The 26,709-nt window shown below is 34.1% G+C and overlaps 1 protein-coding gene across 50 annotated transcripts in view; it reads right to left on the bottom strand.

Moving 5' to 3' along the window:
• Positions 1-26,709, bottom strand: part of Ptprd (protein tyrosine phosphatase receptor type D) — a 2,156,260-nt gene that overhangs the window by 153,781 nt on the left and 1,975,770 nt on the right. For 28 of the 50 annotated variants that reach the window (XM_048806967.1, XM_048806968.1, XM_048806961.1 and 25 more), the window contains 7 exons: positions 26,673-26,709; positions 23,151-23,732; positions 12,517-12,650; positions 10,399-10,543; positions 6,802-7,107; positions 5,751-5,944; positions 3,623-3,649 (listed from right to left, as the gene is read on the bottom strand). The exon at positions 26,673-26,709 is cut by the window's right edge and continues 233 nt beyond it. In XM_048806967.1, coding sequence (XP_048662924.1) covers positions 3,623-3,649; positions 5,751-5,944; positions 6,802-7,107; positions 10,399-10,543; positions 12,517-12,650; positions 23,151-23,732; positions 26,673-26,709 — 1,425 coding nt within the window. The remainder of the gene's footprint in view (positions 1-3,622; positions 3,650-5,750; positions 5,945-6,801; positions 7,108-10,398; positions 10,544-12,516; positions 12,651-23,150; positions 23,733-26,672) is intronic. The other 22 variants (XM_048806997.1, XM_048806994.1, XM_048806993.1 and 19 more) reach the window with 4 other exon arrangements.

Genomic DNA, 26,709 nt, shown 5'->3' with positions numbered 1-26,709 from the left:
TGCCACAAATACCCTAAGGAATACGAGGCCTTCAATCATCACTCTGCATGCCTGAGCATCCTCTGAAGTCATGCTAAGCACTGAAGTCTCATGCCTGCAGCTCATGCTATGGAAATCTATTTTCATGCTGACATTGAAGGTGGGTCTTCAGGCATCCTAAGAAGCAACTTTTAGGCATAGCAGTTTAAAAAAAAAATCTGGAGCCAAACCTGAACTCTTTGAATTTTAAACCTGCCTTACTTACTAGCTTGATAAACAAGGACAAGCAAGTTTGCCCAACTGCACCTCCGTTTCCTGTCTGAAAGTTACCAGCAAGGGTAACCTGAGGATTAAATGAGTGATATAAGAACTGTATCTGGCTCATAGTAAGTGATCCACAAACTACCTGTTATCTTCTACCAACAGCTTTCCTTATCTATCTATTGAAGCCCAGCTCACTGACTGGTGACATGGCAGGTGCTGATGCAGTCTGTTCTACCACCAGGTAAATAGTTTACCAGATGGCTGATCTGTTGGACCTAGATATCCTCAGAGCCAGAGAACTCCAGGAACTCATTATTAGTTAATTATATAGGCTATGAACAATAGAGATCAGATTATAAAACCGATAGTATAAGAAGACATGTACTACATTGCTAATATGTGTTTAATTCATTCAACTGCTTAGAAAATATTAAATATTACAAACTATGTACCAACTCTCTTACTTCTCTTTTAGCAAGGGCCCAAAGTTGTGATGGTTATAAGACCAGATATCTTTGAACTGTTTCTACAAATTAAGGACTAAATGGGAGTGTACCCATCTAGAGTTCTAGTTGCCGATTTGTTCTACATTTTAGAGCTACTCACATATGCATACACACATACTCGTACAGATTTTTTCACTTCCATGATTTCAAATTGACTTTGGATAAATTTAAGAAATGCACAATGTCATTTTCCTCCAAATCTAAAAACAGCATAGGTGTCAGTGAACACTGGGTTGTATGCAATACAATAGGGCTTTTCTCAGCAAGACTATTAACAGGTACCACAGAACACAATTTTTGAAGCTTGTCCCAAATGGCAGCTTTTGACAAGTTGCTTTCTAAAGAGAGTAGGAATACCATCAATGTGGAAACTGGAGCACTTCAGATTCCATCCTGAAGAGCCATTGGAGATTTTATGCCACCAGATAAATAAAGTATTTGGAAAAATTATTTTATCTGCAGGATCTTGAGATGGTTTCACTTATATTACAGAAGTCATCAAAATCAAATAAACCACCTGAGAGCAGTATTTTATGTTATGGTGGGAAAAATGGATATTCTAAAATTTGTGATGAATACATGCTAACTATTTTCCATGGTTCCCAGGATCACTGCTGAAAAGCAAAGGAAGCTAACAGGGAAAAGGCGGCAGCTTGGTTCTACCACCAAGTTAAATGGCGAGAAATGTATGCACCCAAAGATCTCTATCAATGTATGATTCAAAAAACTGGGGCTAATCATGTGTGTCCTTCATCTTGCTGAGATTGTCAGTGGATACCATAAGTAACACTCTTTAAAACTGGGCAAATCCTTATCAGCAGGACATTGTTGCCAGCCACTCCTGGATTGGCCATGATAATAGTACTGCTTGGGCTACATTTTCTTTCTTTAAGCTGATGGTTTCAGGCTCCTTGGTGAAGAGGTATGTCTAAGGGGAGGAACCAGTTCCCACTTCTTCTTCTCTCCTCCTCTTCCTCCCGTACTCCTGCCTGTTAAGAGTCGGCATTTCTGAGGTTCTGTCACAGTACTGGTCTGCTGCCTTTCTCTCTTGTCTTAAAAAACCTGAATTCATCTCAAAACCTAAAATAATTATTTCTCTGTCACATGTTTATCTCCAGCTTTAACCATCCCAAGTTCCATCCCATGCATATGGTCAGAATGTGCGGGACGTTTCCTTGTGATTTTTTTCCAGTTGTCTAAAACATCAAAAGCATTCCCAGAAGCAGACCGCCACCTTCCTTACTTACATATTTTAATGAAAGGCAAGCCATCTTTAAAACTTATGAGTTTTCTCTGACATCTTTCTCTTTTTCAAGTTCTGGCTCAGCATGTGTTTGTCAGTTCTTAAGATGCTGACAACTCTCCCTTTTTTTTGTCTCAACTTTGTTAAATGCTGATCACTTCATGAGTGAATTAGTAGAAGGACTCTTTCCCCTTGTTTTTCTATTTGCTGTATTTTCGGTATCTAATTTATCCACTAAGTCACTGGTTTTTAAACTGCAGGTAATGACCCATTTAGTAGGTCATGAAATCAATTTAGCAAGTCGTGACCAGCATTTAAACAGAAAGGAAATGGAACAGACTTGAGTAAAAAATGTTAAAAGAGTTCATTATATTTAAAATTAAGATATGGCTTTATAAAACTTTTATTTCTGTTAAACATGTGTGTGTACCGGATTAAAACATACATCTATTTCTTACTGTGTGTCATGGTCAAAGAAGTTTATAAAATAGTGCTACAGCCTTAATTCCACGAGAACTGATACTCTCTACATATTTTCTAAGATCCCCAATAAGAACCTTGTGCTCTGGCAATAAAAATATACAATGGATAAACTATCTTCCATGCTACCTTTGTTATTTTTCTTTTTAACGATTTTCTTCAACTCTTCAGAACTGAAGACCACCAGCTCTTCAGCAGTTTTTTCACTGTATTATTCACCCTTAGCTGTATTTACCAGTAACGTTCTTAAGGTAAGTTTTCTTTGTGTCCCACTCTCACCCAACTACACGTCAATCTCAACTGCCTTCCCGATGCCTTCTGCTCTGCACAAAAAACACTCCTACCTCCAACTCCCCAACACATACACATAGGTTCACCTATCCACCTGCTACTCATCCCTTAAAATCTCAAGTAAATATTATAACCTTGTCTACCATCCTGGTCCACTGTGTCTGAATTCAAAGCTCTTACTGACATTGTCAACTCCTGGCATTACAGGTTGCTTCAGGCCTTTACATTTGCTGTATTTTACAAATTTTTCAGAACTTCACATCTTCCTAGCTACCTACACTGTAAACACTTGTAAGGAAGGTATCATATCCTGCATCCCCTGAAGTATCTTATATACAGTAGGCTCTAAATAAATAACATGAACCACTTATTCAAATGTATTAAAAAAATTCCTTCCATAGTGAGAAACTGCTTAATTCTTGACATGATTCACTCCAATTTTAAATGGAGTACAATGGAGAACAGCAACATCCAGATAACCAGTGCCAGATGCACACCATGCTGTCCACTCAATACAAGGATAACAAGCAACCTATATCAAACTACTTGCCACCTTCTGTCTGGGATGCCTCCATTTGAAGCATGCCTCCTCTGACTGTGTTACAAGGCAGAATTAGTAGCAGAAATGAAAATAAATATCAGGAGCCCATTCCTTATGCAGTCAGTAGTACCATGCTGATTTCACAAAACAGTAACCAAAACGAAAAGTGCATACGTAGTGAAGATAACTTAAAAATGGTGAGTTAGTTCATGCATCCAAGCCAACTGCATTGACAAATCATAAGTGAAAGAAAGTGATCAGAAAAGACAGGCATACATGTACAGTCTGTTTTTGACAAAGCAGTCAGAAATTACTCACATGTTCAGTAGTATCATCAAATTCCCACTGATTGAGATTAAGAAGGTGGGGGCGGGGACAAAATAAAAAGAAATGAAGAGAAATTTGTAGCCCACTAAAGGCCATTTTGTCCACCTTTGATTAAAATAATAGGAAAAATAATTGAAACAACATGTACAATAAAATTGGAAAGAATATAAGTATTATGATGCAGCCACTCTCACATCCAAGGAAGAAATTAAACTAAATGTTATACTATTGAGATTGATAAACCCAGCTAATGTATTTTTTAATGTATGGATTCCTAACAGGAATCAATAAGGTACAGCAAAAAGATGCAGTTTCTAATCGTATTCTACTTCATGACTCTATTTTGACTTTTTTTCTATTACATAATTAATGCAACTTACTATTCAAATTAATATCTTTCATTATATTAAAATCATATGGACACAGTAAAAACCTATTTTAACAAATAGTCAAATAGAATAAATGAGGAAAAAGCAAAATAAGCATTGGATAATTAATTTCTCAGTAGAAGAGAGAAAAGAGAGTTGACTGTTAATGCATTATATAACTCCATTAACTCCCCAAATTCAGTCAAAACAGAGATAAAAATTACCATTTTGTGATGTTAAATAACTAAGAACTGAAGAAGAATATCAAAGCACAATGGTCATATTTTCTTTTCCATAATGGCAGACTCAAAAAATATAGCAATAATAGCTTTATATACTTTTTGAGAACTTTCTACTTTATAAGCTATTGCAAAATAAGTACTTATAAAAAAGCAAGTCACTGGCCCTTTCCCTGTATCAAGGGGATATTATGAATCTCCACCTACAAATATGGAAGTAGCCTTTAAAGAAAATATATATGCACAAGATTTGGGATAGAAAAGTAAGCTGCAAACCTGGATCCCTTTAGTTAGAATGCTTTGAAATGGGGGCAATTGTAAGCACTTTTGTGAACTGACTTATGTTAAGACTTTGAGGGTAAGTACTTTCCTTAGGGGCATAGGGATATTTAACATCTTCTTTTCTTCAGAGAGAAAAGAACATAAAACTTGGCAACCTAGTACAGCAGCTTTGACTTGGTTCATAATACTTCCCACTGCCAAACAAAGAAAGGCATTTTCATTTGGAATAAATTTCAAATTTTCACTAACTCCATCCTTTTTCCTGCTCAGCTACCAATTTGCAGCATAGGCAAAGCAATTCAGTATTTATAATGTCTCATCACCATTCCGCAAAGCAAAGGTAAGCTAGTCTACAGGTTATGTCTAATTTCCAGCATGGCATTATAAATTGAAATCTTCCTCTTCTTTTTAGGAACATGTGCAAAATACAAGTAGATTTATCATGGGACTGTCCTGAATCAAGTCACCTCTAAATAAAAAGACCCAAATTTTCCAAAGGTCGGTTTTAAGCAATTGATTATAAAATCAAGTTGTGACACCATAGCTGTGATCCACTGCCCTAAGATCAAGAGAATTTCTCACATACCACATACTCAACTAATCATTGTTAGCATTTTTTTTTTTAAAAAAACAATGATTAAATGATGGCTAAACATGGGGCATACTAATATGGGCTTATTCTCTGGGAAACTCTAATTTTTACTAATGACAAGGAACTATTGTCATTATTTTCATTTTCTGAAATATGAAGCAATTACTTTCTTCAAATGCGTGACTTAAAAAAATACCAAATAAAATACTACTTGGGCACCTTTTGTGAATAAAAATCCGTTCTTAATTGGAAAAAGTCATACATTTAGAGATTAGATCCACAAAGTTCCAAGCAGTTTTAGTACAGCAGAAAGTAGATCCTATCAGCAAACTGCAACTTAGAATCCTTCCCTTTGATTAAATCAATCACTTTTTTGAAGCCGGAAAGGCAAGCTCAAGAGTTCAAAAGAGCTAAATATTCATCTTTTTTAAAAAGTGAAATTTTAATAGACTTAAGGTCATTTCATTACAATTAATTTCTTGATGTCATTTCTGCTTAGAAAAATAAACATTAATATATTTTAAAAATCCAGAACTTTATATGTATTTTTTAAAAGTAAAAAATAATAAACAAAACTAAAATAGACTAAGATAAACCCATCATATAAAAAACAAAGGCATCTAATTTCAGGGGCTTACCTGTGCATCTGCCAGCATGACATCCTTCAGCATGGGCTGGCCCTTGGGCTCACCATTTTCCATCCTCACATAATGGACCTGGTATCCTCTTATCTGGCCATGCTGTTTATTGGGCACAGGTGAGCGCCATGAGACTTTAACAGATGTTGAGTTGACAGCCTCTACCTCGACTTTTCGAGGAGGACCACTAGGAACTGGAACAACATCATCGGATAAAAGAAAATTATAGGCACTTGTCCCACCCAGTGAGAGCATTTTGTTTACTTAAAAATGGGTAGACCCCACTATGTTTCCTTTGAAGAATACAAACATTTTCAACCAATGAAAATGCTCAACCAATCTGCTCTACCTTTTAAGAAAAGATCAAAAAACATGACCAATGCAAAAAAACAAAATGGAAGAAAAAAAGAGTATCAGAGAAATAGAAAAACATGTAAAAAAAAAAATGTACAAAAGCCAAGGAAGATGCTTTGAGGTCCAAAGCATTAAAGCACAAAGAGTATTGCATTGAAATAATAATAAAAACTGATTGTTGATTGTTGTGTGTTTAAAGGTTTCTTTTTTAATAGCAGAATAAAAAGATTCTTGATTACATGGATTATCTTCTTTTTCTCATATCAAAGGTATTCCAAATGACAGATGCCAAAAATCGAATGTCGAGCATCATTGTCTCTGAAATATGCAAGACCAAAAAAAGGCAACAAGAAGATAAGAAGGCAGTTTTGAAAAGTTAAATTCAAAATGGAAAAGAAGTGATTACAAAAAGTCAAGAAAAACTCCGAAGACTTTAGATGGAGGTACAGAGAAAGGCTGGATTGCAAGATCATAGGAGCAAACTGTCCTTTTAAAAGGAAGAAAATTATTGCATTGAGACTGGGGGGGAAAAATCCCAGGATGCAGCAAAAACAAGTCTTTGGCAAAAAGACTGAAGTAACAGCAATGCTGGGTAAAAAGCTGAGCAGAGAAAAATGAATAACTGTTAGCCTATCAAAAGACAGCAGACCAACACTGTGTCAGAAGGGTGCAAATTGACGGAGCGTAGGCAACATACCATCTTCATCCGTTCGAATCAACACGGATAAGCTCTCAGGGCCAGGGCCGACATCTGTGTGGGCAGTCACAGTGATCCGGTATTCAGTCCATTTTTCCAGCTGTTCCAAAAGGTATTTGGTAGTGTCCGAAGGAATTCCCAAAACCTCGTGAGGCTTGTCATCTTCCCCATCCACTGCAGTATACTTGATGGAGTATTCAGTAATAATGCCATTCTGTTTTTCCACTGGTGGAGGTTGCCAACTTACCAAAATACTAGTGGAACTTGGGCTGGTGCAACTAATGTCTTGAGGAGGAGCTGACGGCTCTTATTTTGGTAGTGAGTTAAAGGAGGATTTGAGTGAAAGGACAGGAGTGGTTGGAAAAAAAAATGATAAAACAAAAGAAAAGGCAAAAATAAATAAACAATAAGGGCAACAAAACAAAAATAAGGCTTTGAAACTTAAAGTTTTAAAGATAAATTTATGTACCTTGGCTTAGTAATATGAATAAACCAAAAAATGAATAAATGATAAAAAATAAATTGTTAAATAATGAGTGGGGGGAATACATGAAAATGAAACCTTGAGATAATAGAGTCTCAAATAAAATTACCTACCTGAGATTTAAAATTCTTCTCCTACACCAACCCTTCATTATCCCCACCACCCCCTATACTGACTATCCAGCCCTCCCCCAAGCTGCAAATAATGTTAATTTTTTTAACCTTGAGATTTTCGTGATGATTCACTGATGCCATTTCATGCTCTCACTTCTACATTCTAGAATGAGGACAATTCATATACAATATACAATCACGAAAGGATTCATATGGGGGGAAATTTATAATAACTTCTAGGTACCCTGCCACTAGTTCCAATGAAAAAGAAAGAAAAGCCCAACAAACATAAAAAAGGTTCATCCTAACTAAAAAAAGTCTGCATGACCGGTTTTAATGAAAAATGTTAACCTGACATTGATCATAGCCCAAATACAGTGAGCATGCAGAATCAATAAAGGATGAGAATGCACAGTCCAAGGTTTACCTACCCGAGGGTAAGGTCAGTCTTGTTGATTCTGACTGTAACTTGTACTTACCCTATGTCAGCTTTCAGCTTTTTTATTATAACTCTTCTTGAGACATCATTGCTAATAAAAAATTAGATCCCACCAGCAAATTTTGGTAAAATCAGTAATAATCATCTATCCCTTTCAAAATGTCAATAAATGCCATTAAAAAGACTTACTTAAAAAAAATCCAAGAATCATCTGGAAAACATATGACTTATGTGCAACATCTCTTTCATTGTGTGCATAATTAATCATATAAAGTGGTTTTATATAAGAGTCAAAAGTTACACTTTTTAATGCCCATTCTAAAATAAACTTGTCACCTTCTGAGCAATTATTTTCATTAAATTAGGCAAACATTATTATTTGAAAAAAAATTAAAAATCCACGAAGGTAAACACAACTACTTTCATCAATTGTTCTTAAAGTTAATAATGTATCTTCCTACGAATGACAAACAAGAGCATATAGTGTATGTGTGTGTGTGTATAGAACTATATTGCATATATATATATATATATATATATATATATATATATATATATATANNNNTATATATATATATATAGTAATTTTTTGTATTTAAATATCATTTGGGGATATCCTTAGCCTTTTTTTTTTTTTGAAAGGAATGTCTTGGCATGTTGCTCAGGCTGGTCTTGCGCTTCTAGACACAAGTGATCCTCTTATCTCAGCCTGCTAAACACCTGGGACTACAGGCTGCCACCATGGCAGCAGGACTGTAAGTCTAATTAGTATTGTGTGCAAAATATATTAAATTGTTTGGAGGATTATGGCTCTCTCTGAATCTATGTGCCTGAAGTTCATCATTATAGTCAATTAAAATTAAAATCTTCTATTTGACAAAAGAAATCCTATGTGACAGCCTTATCAATTTGAAATAAGATTTGCAAAATCACTAGAGTATTATTTTTATTGATTCTGACACCAAGTTCTTATATCTTAAACTATAAAACTATATATTAGGTGTGGTCATTATCATAGTAAGTTGTTGGTCATATAATGCCAAGAACTCATTTGTAATTCTTTTTTAAAAGGGTTATTTGGTTTTCACTATGCTGCTACTTTCAAATCTCCTGGTCTATGAAATTAAACTCAACACTATTTGAAACTTACTTTAATAGAGTAGGTACCATTTTCATGCAACTACAAAAATTTCATTTTACATCTATACATGTATTTGTGTAAAAAAAAAGTTAAGACTTGCGAACCATGCAAAATTAAATACTGAAGAATGTAACATTTCTTTTAACTAAGTGCTGCTCAACTTTAAGAAATTACCTTGAATAATACTATTTATTAGCCTGTCTAAAATTCAAAGCAGATATACAGAAACTTCACTAATTTACAAGTGTCAGTTTTTAAATGAAAGGAAATTTGGGGGGGGGAAAATTCATAATCACTACTAGATTAGACCACAGTATTCTAATACTCCTCATATTAATAATCATGTTTTAATTGAGAGAATATGAATGTTATCAAAACACCCTGAAACGTTTGAAATGTCTATAGAAAATGAAGTGATAAAAGAAGTCCGTATATGAAAGGAAACTAATCTTTTATAATACATAAATTTCAATTTGCTGTTAGTTCTAAATATGAGGTCAACAGCATCCCCTTGACAAAATACAATGTATTGATATTGAAATTTATCTACTTTATAAACTACCATGTCAAAAAGCACAGAGAAAATATTAAACAAAACATATTAAGACAACAACTGTATTAAACTCTTCAATCCAAGGTAAATAGTTGTCTCTGATCCAACTATAGATACTTACTATTAAAAAGCAAACAATAATATTCTGAACCACCAAACTTTCCATCAAAACCAATGTCAAAAATAATCTGTTTGGGCACAATAAACCCCCATTATCATAAAGAAAACTGTGCTTAAAGGTAAAAATTCCAAAAAGAATTCAAACCCAAGGAAACAAAATACAATTTAGGATTACAAATGTTCTTGTGGTCCTTCTGGTTTTATTCAATTTCTCTGAATACAGATTTTCTATGTCCGTTCCCAATTTCCAAATGTACTACTTACAGATTTAATAAGAAACTAGTCGTAAGAGTTGATTGAGCTTTTCTTCTGAGTAGGAACAGATACTGAAATAATGCCTTGTTTCTTAGCACAGGTAAAACTTATGTGCTTTAAAGAGATGAAAGCTGTGTATTTCGCTCCATCTTTAGTTTGCTCTTCCCTTTTCTGACTATTTTGCAGTGTTCACAATCTCAGTTTTGCCTTATGGCCCTATAATTCATTCCTTGGGGCCTAATCTGCTTTCACTTTCTTTTTACCTGTGGAGGTCTACTAACTTCTCTCAAACACTTTCCATTGAGGACAGGAATTCTTTTATTTGGATCAAGTTTGAAAACAACATAAATCATCATGAGATGCTTATGATCACATAGATAACTGGCTATGTTACCACATTAGCAGGGATGTTTTGTTGGTAGAGCCAAATGCCAGAAATATGTCCTAGTGAATTAAAAAAAGGGCAGAAAATAAACAAAGAGAGACACCTACTTGATTGCATGGTTCTGGCTGATATTTCAGCCGTCGAAGCACCGAGGCCTTGAGGAGAGCGTGCAGACAGACGGAAGTAGTACACGCTGTTTGGTCTCAACCCCTGTAGCCTGTATGATGTCCCTGGCTCGATGGTAATTCGTTGCTATGAGTAATAAGAGTATTTGATCATCTTCATTAAGATTCATGCAAATTATTTTTTGTTGTTATTGTTTTTTAAAATTTTTAAATTTGTTCTAATCAGTTATACATGACAGTAGAATGTATTTTGACACACTGTACACAAATGGAGCACAACTTCTCATTCCTCTGGCTGTACACGGTGCATAGTCTCACCAGTCATGAAATCATATATGTATATAGGGTACTGATGTTGATCTCATTCTACTGTCTTTCCCATCCCCACAGCCCCACCCCACCTCCCCCCATGCACAAGATTCATGCAAATGTTTTTTAATCACACTGTAACATTAGACTCTATCATCAGAATTATGATGTTATCAAAATAGCACAAAAAGAATCCGAAGTGAGCATCAAGGACTATATTTTTATTATATAATAAAAATGTCATGGTTTAAAAAGCAAGTTTCTTTAAAAGATAAGTAAAGCATGGAATAAGCAAAGCCTGAGGTATTTCTAATGTCAGCAATGTTATGCAAATCCATCAGATAAGAGGCAGACTGAGAGGCTGACACTCAGGAATGTGTTCTACTCAAAAGATATGTATGTTGCTGTGACACAAACCACAAGAGAAAGTGACACCTGCCTCAATAATAGAAGATGCCAAACCTGTGGCATCTTCTCCCATACATAACTTTATACAGTCTAAACAGGGGGATAAAAAAATATAACCAGAAGTAGCAACAGTAACTACCAATACAATATACAAGATGTTGCCACAAAAGAGATAAGAATTCCCCAAGTTCTAATAAGATAAACATCAGACATTAGTCACTAAAGGAAGTTGAATAATTTTCATTGAAACCATATCACCACTCCAGGTTCATTCAAAATAATGAGAACTTCCTTTTTATGAATATAAAACCTACATATAGAAAACATATATATTCAAACTTTATATATTTTAACATTATCAAGAGAGATTTGAAATAAGATTTCTTTGATTGAAAGGCTACATCTGTTACATTTTATGCTTAAAATTTTCCAATGAATTTTAGAAAAAATATATTTGTCCATGAGTAATCAACCTTGGATTGAACACTAGCCTGTAGTAAACTTTAAAATGCAAGCAAACATGTAATCTAGTAATGGCATAAATTATCTTAAGGCTTTTATCAAATAGTGTTTGCTAGTCACACAAACAAATAGTCAAGGGGAATTCAAATATAAAACTAAAGTAAACATCCCTAGGGTATTCTGGCTTGCAAATATGAAAGCTCTCAAAAATTTTAGATTCATTAAACAAGAAAAAAATTCCCTGAAATCTGTAAAGCACAGAAGGTGTGCCAACATTTAAGCATCCACAATATTCTTAAATGAATTAAGATGCGAAACTCTTAGTACAGGGTCAGTTAATATAAGTACTCATTGTATTGACTTTTGGTTCACACTTTCAATAATCCACTATCATTGTAGTTGCACAGCATACTAACACCTTTACACACACACACACACACACACACACATACATATTCATATCAAATACTTTTTAGTGTACTAATAAACATTTACTATGGGTCATCTTTCTCTAAAACCAGTCTAGACAAATGAACAAATTCATTTCTTCAGTGACTTTTATTAGTGTACAGAACTCATTCAATCATGTAACTCCACATTGATATAAATAATATAAAAGATAAAGGAAGTCCCCAAGTCTTATGGCTATCTATTCTTCTCTGACCTTTACCTCTGTAATATGAATCTTGGAAACAATGGAAAAGCATTCCAGTAGGAGCAATGATTTTGTTTTTCTTCCCCAAAACATTTCTGCCCCCACAACCTGTTTTTCTAAGTCAAGTTCCTCTGATAATGAATAATTTTTCTCCATGAAGGTCCTCTACAGGACCTTGTCTGACCAAGACCCTCAACAAGTCCATGGAGGTAAAGCAGAGGCCCCAAGGCAACAAATAACAATGAAGGTGAGAAGCATGGTCTTACCTCCTCACCGTGCTCTCCATCCTTGTAGACCAGTTCATAGCTGGCGATGGTATCAGAACGTGGAGGTGTCCAGGACAGCAAAATGCTTGTTTCAGACTCAGGTTCTGCTTTGAAGTTCAGTGGCTGCCCTGGTACTAAAAATAGGGAGACAAAGGATTGAATTCACCATCACCATGAGTAGTCACAAAGCCTTCCCCAGCACATCCGCCTAAACCTTCAAAATACATCTACCTGCATAATAAGCTTCATGAGACCTGGATGACTTATACTGTCCAAATTAACGTCTTTGTGCACAGCTCATTTTTGTCCCTCCAAAGCTCAAGAACGTGATAAATACTATCCTTGTCCTTATACGCAGTTTAATATATACACAGATGCAGGAGGATTTAAAAGTACATTATGTATGTATGTCTCTGGATTCAATTTTAAGGATAATAAAATTATAAACTTTTAATACTATTATAAGAAATGAGATTACTTACACAGTGCCATGTTTCAATATTTAAAACAAGTGCTAAATCCATAAAAGTTGTTACTTACAACTCAGGGAAACTGAATCTGTTTAGCACTACATGTATTATTCAAGCATATTTCCAGTTAGGTTTACAAAAATCTCGCCTTTATTCCATTAACAAACTACAGGAAACCAAGAATCACCTAGTATTTTTCTTACCAACTCACATTTTGAAAGAGGTGAAAATAAAATGAAAATGGAGAAATGAAAAAAAAAACACACCACTAATTATAACTACTTCTCTTAAATTATTTTTAAAATGTTTAATGCATTAGACACAATACAAACATAATAGTTCTTGTAGTGGCATGGTAACAGAGGTTTTCTATAATTCTCACATTAGTCACATAATCTATGTAATAGCTATAATTTAGTAAAGCCACCTATCAGAATTAATGAGAACAGGAAGTGTGTTCAGTTTATGGCACCTTATTCAAGGAAGTTTTACTAACCCAAACTTCCTAGTCAATATCTAACCATCTTATGGTTCCCTATCAATTAAACATAAAACTGATGTATGTCAAGGTATTACTAACACATCTAAGTATATTAAAGTGCTCTTCAATGATTTCTGCTGATTGGCTGTGATTGGCACGGGCCTTGGCAATTGCTAAGTATTTTAACCAATGCCGTGGATATTATGTTGTGTTTCTATATGCAAGACCTGAACATATGTCCAACTCCCCACAAGTTCACGTGAGAATTCCATGTGTATTTTATTAAAAGAAAAATACTTCACATCAGAAGGGAAAGAAGTTCTAAAGTATGCTTTCTGGCAAGGTAGGCATAAACATTCTAAGACACATATATAAACTAATATAATTTTTAGCTAAAATATAACTTTTAAAATAATGCTTGAAGTATCATTTTGTAGAAAAAAAATATACACAGATATATATTGTTCCTTTTCTTTTTACAGCCATGTCTCTGTAGTCTGACTAAGGGGGGGGGGATAAATAGAAGCCCTTCATTTAGAGATTATAAATCTAAAGGGGTCTCAGAGTGATTACTGGGGTCCCTGGGGACTATTCTATTCCTCTGCCTGTTTGTCAGCCTGCATCTGTGTGTACTCCATAGGGTTCAGGGACACACTCGTGTTTGTACTGATGTAGCCACAAATAATCAGTGTCTTATATTTCTATTTGCCTTCCTTATCTTCTATCACAAGCCTTGTGATTTCTCATTAATTTGTTGCCTCCAGGAACTTATTTTCTGAACAGTGCATCAAATTTTTTTTTTAAGTATGTCCCCAGAGGGTAACCTAAGACAAGCATTCGAATTGAGAGGAAAAGATAAAAGATAGAAGATCAAGGAGCAAGAGAAAGAAGCAAAGGGGAATTAAAAATAGGCAAATCACCAAATAAATAAATAAATAAATAAATAAATAAATGTGTGTGTATATATATAAATATAATTTCTAAAAGAGAATTACCAAAGGCAACAACAGGACCAACAAAGGAAGCCAGGAAGAATCAGATGGGAAAATTATGATTGGATTATAATATCTAGATGACGAAAGAGTTTTTCAGTCTAAAAATACACAAACAATCGTGTATATGTAGCTACTCATATTTCTCTACTTTTATTTTTTTATTTCCCCTAATTTACACAATTCTGGGAAAGAAAGTCTGTGTTAACTCATCACTCAAACCAAAGTGGAATACAGTATAATGTCAAGTATTAGAACCATGTACAATATTGAAGGGCTACTCTCAAGAAAACAAAGGGTTTTTTTATGAATTTCCTCCCTGTCCAATGCTAATAATAAACTGACACTGATTGAAAACATCTTGGAAATCTAATTAAGTTTTTTCTTACTTAAACTGTTTACTTTTTGTTTTTAATTTGTCTTGAATAAATTCCTAGTTAGTCTCAATGTTTCATTCTTATTTAGTGACACAAGCTTCGTCCAACCTTCTGTTTGGTTCTATTAGGAGTCCCTTCCTTCTTAATAATGAATTAAATGAGCATATCAAAGTCTCAGAGGGTGAACCATCATTTCTGTTTTGTTTTACTCTTGGACAAAGTAATTGTTGACTAGATGAATTGATGTTAAGATTCTCTATCTAACATGCAGAGGTTTAGAGAGAAAAATCATTTATTAGATTTTAAGCTTGTAGTGGAAACATACCTGCCTAGAGGTATCAGGCAAATAATTAGATGAGTAAACATACTATATGGGGCCTCAAACCAACAGGAGAGTAGCTTCCTCACCTGAACAGGGATAACAGATCAAATTCAGTGCCTGTAGGTGTCTGCCTTGTACAACATGAGTCAAGTTTTCCCCACCGTCTGATTTTTTTTTTCCAACAGAAATTGCTAAGAAATCTTGTAGGTAAAATTTTCCAATTTGTCTGTAGACTAAACTCAGCACATGGATCAAATGGCTTAAATTATCTTTATTATATGAGGATTGAGGGCTACTCAAACTTTCTTGGGAATTGAAGATCTACATAAAGATTTCACTCATTGGCATTTTGTTATATTGGAAACAACTAACATAAAACTGAGTACTCAAGAAAAAAACAAAGATTGTCAAATGAATGGATATATATTTTTACTTACAAAGTAGTCTTAATGATCATAATATAGATATACAGGAAAACACTTTAGAGGACTCCAGACTTTCACATTTGGTTTCTTAGCACCATTTGGGAGACACTACAAATAGTTTCTTCATCAGTCAACTGAATTATTATACCAAACACTAAAGCTACAGAGGTTCTGTTTTACATTAATACTCATGCTTTTCTTTATATGTTTTATATGTATTTATATATATTTATATAAAACATATACATAATTATGAACATTTATATATAAACTTACTTATATGCCTATTTACATATCCCTTATGATCTGTCTTGCATATTTATACACATATGTGTATCTTAAGCTCCCAGTCTTTAAACTTTACATTTATTTGTATTCTTTTATAATTCCTACTTCATTTTTTTGTCTTTTTACATGTACTTTTTTTTGCATTACAATTCTTACTAAACATATATGCCACAATTTTTCATATCTGTTTGTATATAAAGTATGTTGACACCCAATTTGTGTCTTCATACATGTATTTCAGATAATGATGTCCATCACATTCCACCATCCTTGCTAATCCCCTGCCCTCTCCCTTTCCCTCCCACCCTTCTTCTCTATCTAGAATTCATCAATTCTTCCCATGCTCCCCTTCCCTACCCCACTATGAGTCATTTATTTGTTGACTTTTTCTTCTTTTAAAGAATGAACTCCATGTAATAAACTTTCCTCTTAGAACTGCTTTCATAGTGTCCCATAGATTTCAATATGTTGTGTCTATGTTCTCATTTACCTCTAAGAATTTTTCAATCTCCTCTTTGATGTCTTCTGCAAAAACACATTGTTCATTCAGTAGCATATTGTTTAGTCTCCAGGTGTTGGAATAATTTTTATTTTTTATTTTGTCATTGATTTCCAGTTTCATTCCATTATGATCTGATAAAATACATAGTAGTATCTCTACTTTTCTGTATTTGCTAAGAGTTGCTTTGTGGCATAGTATATGGTCTATTTTAGAGAAGAATCTATGTGTTGCTGAGAAGAAAGTGTATCCGCATGATGCAGGTTGAAATATTCTGTATCTGTCAGTTAAGTCTAAGTTATTGATTATATTATTGAGTTCTATAGATTCTTTATTCAACTTTTGTTTTGAATATCTATCCAGTGGTGAGAGAGGTGTAGTAAAGTCACCCAAGATTATTGTGTGGTGATCAATTTATATTATTTTATAGTTACTGCTTTTATAGTTACTACTTTTTTCTCTGAGTACTTTATTTACCAGTTTTTCTGTGTTGTAACATTTCCCTCACTGATTAACTAAACATCAATTATATGATAAAAATATGAGATCCTTGAAACTTAAAAGTAAATAAACAGACTGCATCTAGAACATTGAAAATAATCTTTCCACATTAAAAAGATGTGAGATTACTGACCATGCGCAAAATGTACAATAAATATGGAAAGCTAAAATGAAAATGCAGTACAAATTTTTCTTTGAAATCACATTTTAAAAACCACAATGTCCTGTACATTCACGTGCTCTTTCTTGATTACTTACTGAATAGCCACAAGGAAATAAAAATATGAGCTGTCAAGTCCTTAAAAATGAGATTATAATCCTATTGATAAATGTCAAGTAGTTGATTGTTACTACAATTATATTCTACATAAATATCTGAAGGCAACTCAGTGAAGGATGAAGACAGACTGAGAAATGCATGAAAAATCCTTTATTTCATTTGAAATGCTTATATATTAGAAGGGATCCATGTTTGAGTAAAACTTAGGTAATATCTCCAGATAAAGCCTGTCACATATTACATTGCTAAACTACAATTTTATCTTGACATGTTATAAATATGAAATATTACCAAAGATACTAGAAAACCTACTATTGCTAAAAGAGCTAATACTTTAACAAGGTACATATTTAAAAATGTGTTTACCTAGCATATTGATAAATGATAATAATAACAATAAAAGCAACAGCCAGAATTATAGTTGTAGTAAAACCAAATTCAAAACAAAGAGTCATCTGTAAGTGCCATACATATATCACTGACAAAACAGGTACTTAACACATAAGCATCTATACAAATCTTACTGCCAACTGTCATTAACTATAAATAAGAAAAAGTTAAATTTTATTACAGTTGTATTTACATCCAGTGCTCCTATACTCATTGCTAAAACGATTCAGGGAGCAGTTACACTGGACTCATAATTTTGATGACTTGAAGGCAGTGTTTTTCTAGTTTGCTTATATGGCCTGTTGACATAACCAATGTAATGATTTATACCTTTGTGGAAATCTAAAACACAGTATTTATAAATGTCAAAGTCTGTGTTTTAGTATTTTTCCAATTTCCAGAATATGTACAATGCACTTTAAGCAAATTTAAAATACTTAAATTTGATATCACTGTTTATATGGTAACTATATGCAATTCTTTATCTTTTCCAGGCCTATCATGTGAAAGTGTACCCACGGATATCAGTAAACTTTTTCCAATAATCTACAAAATGTATAGAAGATATGCTTTCTGAAGAATGTTCAAAGGGATCTAAGATTTAGAATGCTTTCAATTACTATAAATATCATTTACTTTAATGCATTAGATTTAAAGTATAATTTGTTAAATTTCTTTATCAGACTTTTATTTGTGCTTCTTCTGTAAACTATAGTTACAGAATATTCCTATTATTTACATAAGAAAATGACAGGATGTCCCTTTCTTTCCTGAATGTGTTTTCTAAAATTGAGTACACCTTCATAGCACAATATAAATGTCTTCCTCCTTAGTGGCCACATATCCCCATCTATTCAAGGTAAACTACTTGGAAGTGACAGTCTTGCCAAAATTTAGATTTATGGAAAATTTGAAAGATTGATCCTTATTTTTAGAAAATAATCATCTTAACCAAAATCTTTTCATTTTTAAAATCATTTAAAGATTATTTTAATATAGTCAACCCTACTAACATTCACCCTTGTGGGGAAATGTTTTGTTGAGGGCACTTCAAAATAAACTTTTTTGATTTTCTATACTTCTATAAACACTGCAAATAAATTTATAACATTGCTCAATTTCTATCAACCAGCATTTGAGATCCAAAGTGATGACTTTCTCTTAAACTCACTTTGTTCTCAAGTGCTATTTCTTCTGAATCTTATTGTAACAAAACTAAGAATGCAAGTGTGAGGAATTAAAGATAATAAAGTGAAATGAGCACCTGTCAGGCACAGAAGTCATCAAAAATGCACATTTTTGTGTATATGTAATTAAAACATACTTAAATTCACACACATTTTAGAACTATAAATTTCTGCAGGCTTAGAAGAGATAAAATTGCTGTGGAAATATTCATATTCTCTATAGGAGTATTTTATAACAGTTTTATGTTCTTGTACAGCAATGATCCTAAGAATTAGCTAGTCAGCAATAAAGAGAAAGGGGAAGCTCAGCATTAATTACATCAGAACTAACATCATTGTATTTGGCAGATGTCCACTAACATCAAATGGCCTTTGTTAATTAAGCCTATAGAACAGACCAAATCAGTGAGCTATTTTGGAGGGCTTTCTTAGCCTATTGATCTTGGCAAGCACAAGTCACTATGTCATCATATATCTTCTCAATCAATGAGCATTAAAAGGTACGACTATTATGGAAGGTTCTTGGAAATATCTTAATGTAAAAAAGAGTGAGTCAAACACAGATTGAGAACCATTCTAACACATCCATGACCCATTCCTCTCGATTTTCTAAATTGTGCCATTAAGTGAAATCAGACCTTGCAAAAATAGAGTCTTTAGAACACATCAACTCAGTTGCCCCTTTCATCATATTACTTTCAGTGAATTTTGATTCAGTGTTATATTTGGCCTGCTGGTAATATTTTAAAAAATTGAAATGTACTGTTTAAACATCACTTCCATATTTTTCACCAACCTGTGTCTGAAGACATTAGTGTATGTCATTCAATGTTTATGTGTCCAGAGAATTTATATGTTTTGGTTTAATATACTTTCAGGAAAACATGTGTTTCATAGGTAGCTAACTCCTCCTGTCTTTTGAAAATAAAGATTTAAAATAATGCAGATTTTTTAAATGTTTTTTTTAGTTGTTGATAGAACTTTATTTTTATTTATTTATATGTGGTGCTGAGAATTGAACCCAGTGCCTCACACATGCTAGGCAAGCACTCTACCATTGAGCCACAACCCCAGCCCCAATACTCTAGATTTCTATGTTTAAATTGGTGGTTACAAACCTTATAGCAAATTTAGTGACTGAGTATAGCAAACTTTTTATTAAAAAGCAAAAAAGCTAATCTTCCTACAACTTTCAGATAAACTTTTTCGTATCTCCATGTTTCAATGAACTTTTGACCTAGTATAATCTAACTGCCACCTCAAATATTTCAAAAATAAATTACATGTAATTCTTAAAGGCATAAATGATAATTTGTGTTTTTCTCTCCTGCCTCTATTTTTTTCAACATCTACTAGGCAAAAACACTAAAATTATGCCATTAGGAAATTCTTAATTTGAAAGATAATGATAGTTAAAAATTTCCAGGGTCCCTGCATTAAAATTTTTCTATTCCATTAAATAACTTTATGATGGAAGACAAGTATCCAAATCTTCTTCTTCCCCTCTTTGATCTGGGAAAATTATTCATCATCAAATGATAATTGCACATCTATCCAAGTGTGTGTCTTGAGAATATATGTAAGTTCTGAGCATCGTGATCAGTCTATAAATTACCTGTTGTTATTATTGTTATTACTATTATTATTGTCTAATTAAATTATAGCATATTTCTGTCCATTATCTAACTTACAGTTCTGGTATAGTTAAACTATAACAGAACTATACCAAAAAATTCCAATGTTGAAGTCTCAATGCACAGAACATCATGGAGTGACAATATCGAATATGTGATCATTGCAGTTCTAGTTATTTCATATGAGGCTATTAGGATGAGTCCTTATCTATTATGATTCGTGTTCTTATAGAAAGTAAGTTTGAACACATACTTGCTTATAAAGAGAACACCATCTGAAAAGGAAGACACAGCTCAGATGTTGTTTCCAAAGCCAGGGAACTGTCCTCACACTAGCAGAAGTTACGGGAAAGGTATGAAATATATTTCCTTAAAAGCCCTCAGAAGGAAGTGAAAACTTGATTTTGGACTTCTAGGCCTTAGAACTGAGACAACTGATTCCTACCATATAAACCACTCAGTATGTGGCACTTTGTTACAGCAGCCGTAGAAGACAAACACTACCACCAAATTCTTTAGGCTGCTTATTATTTTTTTTAATATTTATTTTTTAGTTATAGGTGGGCACAATATCTTTATCGTGCTGAGGTTCAAACCCAGAGCCTCACACATGGTAGGTAAGCGCTCTACCTTTGATCCATAATCCCAGCCTAGGGTGCTTATTATTATAGGAAAGATAACTGAAATTCAGAGAGAATGTATTATGGTTTGGATCTTAAAATCCTCCCTGAGGGCTGGGGTTGTGGCTCAGTGGTAGAACACTTGCCTAGCATATGTTAAGGCTCTAGGTTCAATTCTCAGCACCACATATAGATAAGTGAATAAAGTAAATTTAAGAAGATCTTCCCTGAAAGGCCCATAGTCCACATAGGTGGTGCTAATGGAGACTGCAGACCCTTTAGGAAGGAAGTCATTTCATTGGCTGTATGAAGCCTAGTGTAAGGAAGTCAAATTCATTGGCTGTATGCCTTTGAAGGAGCTACTGGAACTGTCTCTTTCTCCTCCATTTCCTGGCCACCATAAGGTGAACAGCCTTGCTCCTTCGTGAACTCCCTAGCATGACACCCTGCACAGATTCTAAAGCAAGGGAGACAGCGGACCATGAGCTTAAACCTCTGATACCATGAGCCAAAAAAAAATCATTTCCTCTTTTTAAGTTGTTTATATCAGACATTCGTGTCATAGTAATGGAAAGCTGATTAACACATGAAATAACTTCTCCAAGTTCACAGAGCCAACTAATGGGAGCTTGAGTTTCAAGCACCAAGGATGTTTAAAATAAACAAAAACAAAAACAACCCCCCGCCAGCTGTAAAATTAAAAAAGCTTAAAGTGGAATATACCTCCCATATACTTACTTATCGTCATTTAATGGTCATCGATCAGCTAAAATATCATGAGAAATAATCTCAGATGACTACTTTTAGTCAAGGAAAAAAAACAACAAATTTCTACATTTTCTAATGAGAAGCTTTTATGATAAAATCAATCTATAATATTTCTCTGCATATTAATATAGCAAGTAAATACAGACAAGTTGCAATTGGCAAGTGGGGAAGGGACATGGATGATATTTGGTACATTTGTAGTAAAACACTTTTTATAGTTAGTTTGGGTTCACTGTAGTAGTGAAAACAGTAAATCCATGAACAAGCCAGAGAGAACCAAATAACACTCTGAAAATGAAATAAAACCAGGCCGGCTATAAATATGCTTTGAGATACTGTGTGCCAAGGACAAATAGTGAACACTCTGAGTCATTTGATTCATAACTCCATGCCACGAAAATAAGTCTGTGGCTCAATGAAACACAGGTACCAGTGAAACCAGATAACAGTGTGTTATCCAGTTCTAACACCTGAGAGAAGGTATTAACCCAACGCCAAGATTAGCAGTGAGTTATACCTACACATTAGAGATACTATCTCCAATAATGCAGTTCTGTGCAGATTCCTAGAACATGCCAAAGGCAAACTGCCAAAATGCTCATAGATTAATGCATGTTTACAAGGTGCCAACACAATAAGAAGTCAAATGAGCAGGTATCTGATGCTGAAGAATAAGCTTCAGAAGAAAGATAATTTATACTCCCAGATCAAGGCAAAACTGATTACTTTGAGTCAAATATCAGAGGTTTGATATCCTCTCAGAAAAGTAAAACCACTGGTAGGGCTAATATTTTCTCCATAAAATAGTTTGGTGTCTACTCTAGCACCTCATAAAATGGGTGAATAAGGCCCCAGAAAACTGATCTGAGATTCTGCCAATTCCATTGTCTTTTTTCATCTATTGGGGGACCATACCGAGGGAAAAAAAATTTCAAACCATTCAAATAATACTGATTTTTATAAAAAAAGTAACTTCCTGGAAAGCAAAAGTCACATAAATATCCAAGGCCCCGGACAGTTTTAGTTTAAAGTTTATCTTGAGTCACCCAATCTTATACAAATTAAATAATTTCTGGAAACCATTCTACCAGAAGCACTGGTACAAAGTAGCAGAATTTTCTTATTTTGAATTGATGCAAGAAGAGGGCATTCATCATCTCATACAGAAAAATCTTCAACTTATTCTCACACAAATGAAAAAGAAATGATGCTTAAAACACACCTCTGTCTAACATGGTTTTTGATTTCTCAGGCATCTGTGCCTATTCCTCTTTAGACATTTATCACAATTTCTGGATTTGAAGCCCTGACTTTCAAAACTTAAAATTATACTTTCTTTGTGACCTTCTCACCCCTACCTCCTCCTTCCTGCCCCATTTCTCATCCTGACCCTGACTTACCTCCTGTCTGAGTGATGACTTGTATGTCGCTTGAAAGAGGACCATCTCCAATTGAGGTAAAAGCCAGGACTTTGACAGAGTATGTTTTCTGGGGCACTAAGTTGCCAATAGTAGTGATTTGGCTGTCAGCTACATTGTGTTTCATCCAGTTGTTGACATGCTGAGTAGGATCCATTGTGTAATAAACTCTGTACCCTTGGATCTGTCCATTTGGCTCCTCAGGTTCCTTCCACTGCACCAAAATGGTGGTTGAGCTCAACATCCGTGCCTGTACATCCCTTGGGGCACTGGATGGTGCTTGCTCTGAGGTCTGTGTTAGCACAGGCTCACTGGGAGGTCCACGCCCAATGTTATTGACAGCAACAACCCTGAATTCATAATCCGAGTAGGGGCTTAGTCCAGCAACACTGTAGCGTGTGGTTGCCACCCCATCAATTTCTTTGTAAGGTTCCTCAGAATTTTTAGGTTTATGCTGAATGATGTAGTAAGAGACAGGCTCAGGGTTCCCAGAGTCCCACGTCAGTGTGATGCTCGTGGCTGTGCTCTCTGTCACTACTGGAGTTCCTGGAGGTTTGGGTAAGGCTTGGGTGGAGAAAAAACATAGTGACTACCCGACTTCTCCACAATGTTGCATGAATCAACAAGCTTAGTTATTGCAATGATAAAATTATGCATCTACTGAGGATTTAATTAGATAAACTTAAAGCAAAGGATAGTTTCTAAGTGGTTCAGAAGTGTGGTAAAACATACACAGGTAATGCAAATCTCATTTTTACCAGTAAGGTTTGACAGCATATTTTGGAGCTTGTATCCAAATCCAAAGACTGATTTGCTAAGTGATCCTGGATATGTTCCTTAACCTCTCCTTGATTTGGTTTTCTCATGTGAAAAATGGGAAAACTGCATTACTGGAGTTATATTAAACAGTTGAGTAACTATTTCATGGGTTTGCTCTGAAGATTAATGAGCTAATCTAGTAATCCTCAAAAAAATGTAGATGCAGTTATTAGTATTTTTACACCAAAAGCTTGACTATCTAGTCTCCTTTGCTTCAACAAACAAATTATACAACTAAGTATCAACACTCAAAAAGAACAAAAGGTAGAATATACTGAAATAGAATGGCTATGAAAAAAAGTTTCCATATTCTTTTACAAACATAGGTCATAAGGAGCTTTACAAAAATTGTCCTACAAATTTTGAGATAGGGTTAGGGTTAAGTCTTTCTCTGACATGTGTGAGGTCCTGGGCTCAATTCCCAGCACTACCCAAAAAGAGAAAAGAAAAAATAAATTTAGAGGTTAAAAAGAATTGTAATTTCAAATCAATGGGGTTTTTTTGTAATTTGTAAAAATAAAGAAACTAAATTAAGATATATTTACAAGTCATTTTCTAAAATATGTTCTTGTCAATAAAAATTCATATTCTACATAATAAAAATTCTATGTTCTGTATCTGAGACTATAGCTACATGACAAACATTTGCATTTAAATCCATCTTTTAAGAGATCCAATTTTCTCCTTTTCACAGAACACAACTTCAAAATGCTCTTGTTTAAGGATATTAATCATCTATAATGGTAGCCTTCTTTTTAAATGCTTTTCTATAGACCACGATTGCAAAAGGGGAATTCTACCAGCAGACTTTTTAGAGAAAACCAGGAAGATAACATTCATATAAGCAGATCATTGTGTGCCTCTTGCAACACCTCTGCAATGGAATATTTTCCAGAGAAACAGGCTGGTACTGTGAACTTCCTGCTGTACTCCCCATACCTAGAAGACTGCCCCACACTGAGCAGGATTTTAAGTGAGAATTGTCAAATGTCTGAGGAATGAGTTAGTACTCATTCTTCTATCTTCAAACTCTTCCTTTTATTTTGGTTTATTCATTATTTTATCTTTGAGATTCACCCTTAGGCTTTATTCATTTTTGAGGTAGAAAGGGAAGAGAATTGGCACGAGTCAGAAAAACAACAACAACAAAAAAAAAGTGGAAAAGATAAGTGTATTGTGATTCCTGCTTTTGAACTCTTTAAAGTGTTCAGCAAACCTTCAAATATTTAAAATTCAAATGGTTATTATGAAAAGAGGTGATTTAATATTTATATATTACTCTAAGAGCTACAGAATGATAATATTTGGCCAAGGGAATTTTCTAAGAATAATAAGACATTTCTTCAAATATTATGGCCTGACAGTTTTCAAAGAATTGAGTAATCCAGATTTCCCCTGTATTTCTGAATTTAAGGTAAAAAAAATCACTATATAAACTTATATTTACTAATATTAACTGACATTAGCTTTTCTAAGTGGTGTTTATTGTCTTGGATCTATAATGTAGGATAAATAAGAGCATGGTTAATATTTTAAGGACACATGATACATTATTTTAAAGTGACAATAAATAGCTGGGCAAGATACTGCATATCTGTAAATATTGTGTTGAGGCAGGAGGACTCCAAGTTCAAGGTCAACCTCAGCATCTTGTTAATATCCTGTCTAAAAATAAAAATTAAACAGAAAAACAAAGGCCTGGGCCTATAGCTCAGTTTTAAAATGCCCCTGGGTTTGATTCCCAGTACCAAAAAAATAAAATAAATGTTGATAATGTGCACTTTTACTCTCACATTACAGTATTGATTTTACATGGCATAGATTTGATATATATACTCAGTTGGAGATAATGACACCAATTATAATGTGTGTTGCATTTTCTTAAATTATACTTTCAAGAAAGGGAAGATAATTTTTGTTCATTCTGCAAAAATTCTAGACATTGCAAGAAACAAGTTACCCTCAGTATGACCCCATTTCCTAGTTTTCTAGAAAACAACTGATATTCCCACACATTCAATTTTTTTAAAACTCAAAATAGTCAGAGATAGTGTTTTAGTTGTATTTAGAAGAAACAATTTTATGAGCACTTATCTATACAAGTGGAAGGATAAAACTAAAACAGATGATAATGCTACTTCATTTGATTTTTGTGGTATGGTCCATCAAAAACTTTGAGCTCCTCTTATTAGCTTATGCTAATTTCAATGCTCTTTTTCTTCTCTTATGTAACTTTAAACTTTTAACAACACTTGTTTGGATTCTTCTTGGGACTCTGATCAACTCTTTAGACTAGTATGAGGCTGGTAATAACTAGTCTTACCATAATGATCAACCAGGTCTAGCTTTCCTGACTCTGCCAGGTTAGTGCCTGGGGCTGCCTGTTGTTGAATATTTTGACAATATCTTTAAGTTGTCAATGGACCTTTATTTAGATGCAGTGCTGAGAATCTAATGCAGTGCCTCACACATGCTAGGTAAGTGCTCTGCCTGTGAGCCAATATTTTTAAGAAAGAATTTGCTTATCTAGATATGTGTATACTATATAATTCCATTAGGTTCCACACATTTGAAACAGAGAAATGAATTGATTTAATTCATAATTCTGAAAACAGTTTTTCTAGGGACATTAATCAGGTACCTTTCGTGTACCCAGATTTTCAATGCCTGACTCACTGAGCATACCTTTGACAGTGATCTGTGCTATTGCTTCAATGACACC

This window comes from Marmota marmota, unplaced genomic scaffold, assembly GCF_001458135.2.
Source record: "Marmota marmota marmota unplaced genomic scaffold, marMar, whole genome shotgun sequence".
NCBI lineage: Eukaryota > Metazoa > Chordata > Mammalia > Rodentia > Sciuridae > Marmota > Marmota marmota.
The sequence above is the reverse complement of the archived record's forward strand: the minus strand, read 5'-3'. Positions and strand labels throughout refer to the sequence as shown.